This window comes from Fukomys damarensis, unplaced genomic scaffold, assembly GCF_012274545.1.
Source record: "Fukomys damarensis isolate Sample0158 unplaced genomic scaffold, DMR_v1.0_HiC HiC_scaffold_27, whole genome shotgun sequence".
NCBI classification, from domain to species: domain Eukaryota; kingdom Metazoa; phylum Chordata; class Mammalia; order Rodentia; family Bathyergidae; genus Fukomys; species Fukomys damarensis.
In genome coordinates, this window is record NW_022900939.1 from 4,174,218 (window position 1) to 4,178,955 (window position 4,738).

The following is a 4,738-nucleotide window of genomic DNA, read 5'->3' on the forward strand; positions in this document are numbered from 1 at the left end:
GTGTGTGTGTGTGTGTGTGTGTGTGTGTGTGTGTCAGGTATGGATAGTGAATTTTCCCTGTGTAGCCAAAAATATATTCCTCTCATGTAGCAACGATGTCAAATGACAATACGTTTTTAGTTTTATTTTATCAAATGATACTTCCCTTCTCAGAAATCCTAGTTTAGTAGCCTAACATTCTATCAGAAACACTAAATTAAAACTTTAAATTTCCAGAGGACCCTGTAGAAGGCACTTTTTACTTCTTTATTCCTAATGCTATAGATCAGTGGATTTAGCATAGGGACCACTAGTGTATAGAACACAGAGGACAACATATCAATTAGAGAGGGCTGAGAAGATTTTGGCTGCACGTACATGAAGAAAATGGTCCCAAAGAAGACGACCACCACGGTCAGGTGAGAAGCGCACGTAGAGAAAGCTTTTGTCCGTCCTTCTGCAGAACGCATTTGACATATGGCTAAGACAATCATAAAGTAGGATAAAAGTACTGCGAGAAGTGTGGATGTCACATTGAATATTGCAAAATGGTTGATCAGTGAAGCTATATCGGGTCCATTTGAACATAACATAAAAGAAACAGAAATATTATCACAGTAGAAATGGCTGAGAATATTACTACAGAAAGTCGATGTAAAAATCTGACTAGTGAAGAGGAGAGCCTGAAAGACACCGTACAGGTACAGAATGCTCAGCAACACATGGCAAAGTCTCGGAGACATGATAGTGCTGTAGAGCAGAGGGTTGCAGATGGCCACGTAGCGGTCATAGGCCATGGCAGGCAAGATAAAAAGTTCACTGACAATGAACGCGATGAAGAAGGCCATCTGTACAGCACAAGCGTGACTGGAAATGATATTTTCACCCGTAACAAAATTTAGCAACATTTTGGGATAAATGGCCGTGGCATCACCCAGATCCATGTAAGCCAGGTGTCTGATAAAAAAATACATTGGTGTGTGTAAGTGGGAATCCAGCTTGGTCAGAATGATCATGCCCAGGTTGCCCACCGCTGTGAGACCATAGATGACGAGGAAGATGAAAAAGAGTGGGAGCTGCAGCTCAGGCAGGCTGGAGACCGCTCTCAGAATGATGGTGGCTGGCACTGTCAGATTCTGTCTGCCCATGATGTCCAGATACCTCTTCTGGGACAGAAGAAGATGAAGGTGTGACTTCTATTCACAATGGTCAAACAAATTGCAATACTCATGCAAAGAAGGAAGTATTTGTTGTCCATGGCCATAGAATAGTAATACCATTTTCTGATTCCATTAGTGTAAAAAGGAGTATAATTTTCACTCTCTCAATGACCTATTCATGTGAAATACATCAATAGATTCAACGGTTAAGAAAGGCAGCAATATTGGAATATGTCTCTCATATACAAAACAATATCATACAGAAACCTTTGCTTTATGTATATCCATGATGGAAACAGTGTTTTTTCCTGAGTGTACATGGGTAGTTGGAAAGATTGGGTAAAAGTTGAAACAAAACACATCCGTTACAGTGAGACTCACTGCCATTAGTCAGCCTCAATACATTCCCTTTGGTTCAAACACATAAATGTCATTGTTCTTGCTACTCTGAGATGCAGTCCCAACAGACTCCTTTCATGACTGTATAAGGAGGTGTGGACTAACGAAGTCAGTGAATGAATGCTGCTGTGAGCTTGCATGCAAAAGAAAGACAGTCCCATAAAATCGGTGTGCTATGTTTCATCCACCTCACTCAGCAGATCTGTCACAGTGGGACTTCCCTCTCTTCTCCAAGGTCAGAACGACCTCCAAGTTGATTCAGGACAGCAAGGCAGCCATGAAGAGGGCAACTGATGATACTCAAGAAATAGAACTTCTAGAATAGCTTCAGCAAGCGGCAGTAACAATGCAATAAATTATTTCACCACGTCACATGATGATTTAAAGGTAATTAATAGCAATCTGCTCTTGTTAAAATTTGTGATTATTTATTTTGCACTGTTTCTTGATCATGCATTGCATTGATGACTTAATCAATCAATTTTTAGTGAGATCTAGGAGAGCTTTATCGTTAATAACGCACAAAGCAAGTTTTTGTTGTCAAACCTCCAAAAATGCGATGCAACCTTTAATCAATTAAGCTCATTTTTGTTTACATTCTAAGTTCCACTCCCTTGTAATTTAATTGAATTTGTGGTGCTTTAACTTCTGTAGACATTTGCAGAGTCCAAGTAACAGAATTGAGGTAAAATTGAAGGCATTTAATAATGATAAATGCTTCATTATTATACAAGAATATATGGCTCTGTAAAATTTTTAAAATCTTTTTCAATATTAACACATTTTGTTGTTTGATTAATGATTTACATTTGAAGTTCTAAAATATTTTTCATTCTCTATAAATACTAACACTTTATTAGCCTTTTTAGATATTTGACTTGTTATTAGTGAAAAAGAATCCACAATTATATTAAACTTTAAAACATAAGATTGAAATATATTCATGCTCAGATAAGTGTTATTTGTCATCACATATGAAGTTTGAGTATTTAATTTTATATGCTTTATATCATAAATAGACACTAGTGAGATGACAGTTTTTGATACATTAAAATAATCCTTCCATCATTTATATAACCTATTAATAGTGCTCCAAATATGTCTACCATTTTATAATGGAATAAAGTATGACACTGAGATATTCTAATACTCCAGTAAAAGCGACTGGCTTTCAATCCCCAAAATTAATGTGACAAGACTGTAAACCAAGCAGAACTCATGAAAGGTGGGGACGCTGTCAGCCTCACCTCTTGAAGTCTCTTCCTGTCACTTTCAGTCTCAGCTGGGTGAAAGCCTGGAACTGCCAAGGTGATTTTCTGTACAGAAGAAATGGGATGTCGCAGTTCTGTTCTGGGAATGCAGAACAGGAGTGTTTCCTGGGACTTTGGGGTCCCCTGCACAGCCAGCAGGCCTCAGGGTACAGCACAAAGTGGACAGGCACAGCTCAGAGCAGCTGCCCTGCAAGCACAGCGGCCCCAGTTAGCAGGAGATCTGGGGATCTGCTCACCTCGGTGCCCTCCTGTGTTTCTCAGGTGGGAATTGAGGCCGGGCACAGTGCGATCCTGGAGGTTGCTGGGCAGCTGGTGTCCCTTCTCCCTAGTGCAGTGGTCTGCGACTGCTTCATCTGAGTCCCACACCTCTGCCAGACGTCTTCCCCCAACTCATGAGCCAGAATATGTGTCCCTCTGAAAATTTAATTTTGAATTTTCTGGTTATGGGTTCTGCCATCTTAAGCTTTTATTATAGAATAGAAGAGGATTTGATTGAGAAAAAGGATCCACAAATGCATCACCTAACTTATAAGTATAAAGTTCTCAAATATTTCCAAGGATTCTAGAGCTGTGTGTGTGTGTGTCTGTGTGTCTGTGTGTCTGTGTGTACTGTGGATCGAATTCGGGTCTTTGTTCATGGGAGGCAGAAGGTGGCACCACTGGGCCTAGTCCCGGGCCCACTAGAGCTTTTTTATATATTTATTGATTTGTGTACTTTATTGATTTATGTTTTTTTGTGTGTGTGTATGTGGAACCAGGGATTGAATTCAGGACCTTAAGTTTTTCAAGGCAGTAGGCGGCACCACTGAACTAAATCCTGGCTTTTAGAGCTATTTTAAAAATAATTTTAATTTTAATTTTATCTAATTACTGCCCAAAGTCCTCTTCTCTCCCAATGTAATAAAATTTTTGTTTCCATTTTTCCTTCTATTTTCATTTTTTCCTAGTTCCTTCTTTTCTTAGAGCTTTTAATTATTTTACATCTATCTCCATTTCTAGTGTCCATTTTACATTGCCATGAAGATATAAACATGCCTTGCCCCTACCCAGCTTTCTTGTTTGAAAAAGAATACCTCTGAGTTTTTCAGCACATCTCATTTTGCACATTTTAATTATTCCCACTTGTAGCTATTTCCTGCCTCAGGCAGTGTACAAAAAGTATGTGGAGGAAGTAGATATGCATGCTCATTTTATTTAACAATTATTGGGAGGTCAGGGTTTTCTTCATAACTTCAAAAGCCTTACAAAGGCATCTGATTAGTTCTATGTATTCAAGATTTGTATTATCCACACAGTGAATATACTGTGTGAAAAGAAAATGGAGCCAGAAATAATCAACATTTTGGAATGTACAATCAAAGACTGAAATATCTGCACGTTGATGCATGTAACACCCCACAGAGAAAATTATTTACACTTCAGGAAATTTTACTATGAAATATTATTATAATTTTTTCAAAATGGTATTATGTTAGTGGAAAGTGATATTTTAATGATAAAGTATAGCATATTTGTAGAACCTGTCACACATTTCAAGACCAAATGTAACAGCATTCTGGATTTTACTTCGAATTCCTAAACCTCCTCAATTCCACTTGATGAGTCAGGTGATGCACTTTCTATGTTTCCTAACTCCCTTATGACTCACATTATCTAAATGCCTTGTGAAACTCTCACCCATCTGATGGATCTGGAGTATTTGTTAGGTGCCCTGTTTTTTGTACCTAAAAGCAAAATGCTTTTTCTAGAGCCTGCAGTTCACAGGGAGATACTGAATTTTGCAGTGCATTTAAACAAATCAGCCATCCTGACCGTTAGTGTCTACAGCCAAATCCAAAAGTGAGGGAGACTTACCAAATGCAGGGGAGCATCCAAAGTGAGGGCTGTTCTTTCTCATCTAGAAAGGAGAATCAGATTTCCTTCTCCGAA

General features: G+C 38.6%; 1 protein-coding gene and 1 long non-coding RNA gene across 2 annotated transcripts; both read right to left on the minus strand.

Annotated features, from left to right (window-relative positions):
• Positions 1 to 191: 191 nt before the first annotated feature.
• LOC104851248 (olfactory receptor 8K5) lies at positions 192 to 1,134 on the minus strand. Its single transcript, XM_010608422.3, has one exon. It carries the CDS (start codon positions 1,125 to 1,127, stop codon positions 192 to 194), a length of 936 nt encoding a protein of 311 aa, XP_010606724.1. The 5' UTR covers positions 1,128 to 1,134.
• Positions 1,135 to 2,779: 1,645 nt separating this feature from the next.
• Positions 2,780 to 4,738, minus strand: LOC104851171. The gene is made up of 3 exons (XR_777156.1): positions 4,664 to 4,738; positions 3,046 to 3,223; positions 2,780 to 2,854 (listed from the first exon to the last, which is right to left on the minus strand). It is a non-coding gene; the product is annotated as an uncharacterized LOC104851171 (long non-coding RNA).

Excerpts from the sequence above, each read along its gene's own strand:
- LOC104851248 (XM_010608422.3), bottom strand. The coding sequence starts at position 1,127 with ATGGGCAGACAGAATCTGACAGTGCCAGCCACCATCATTCTGAGAGCG.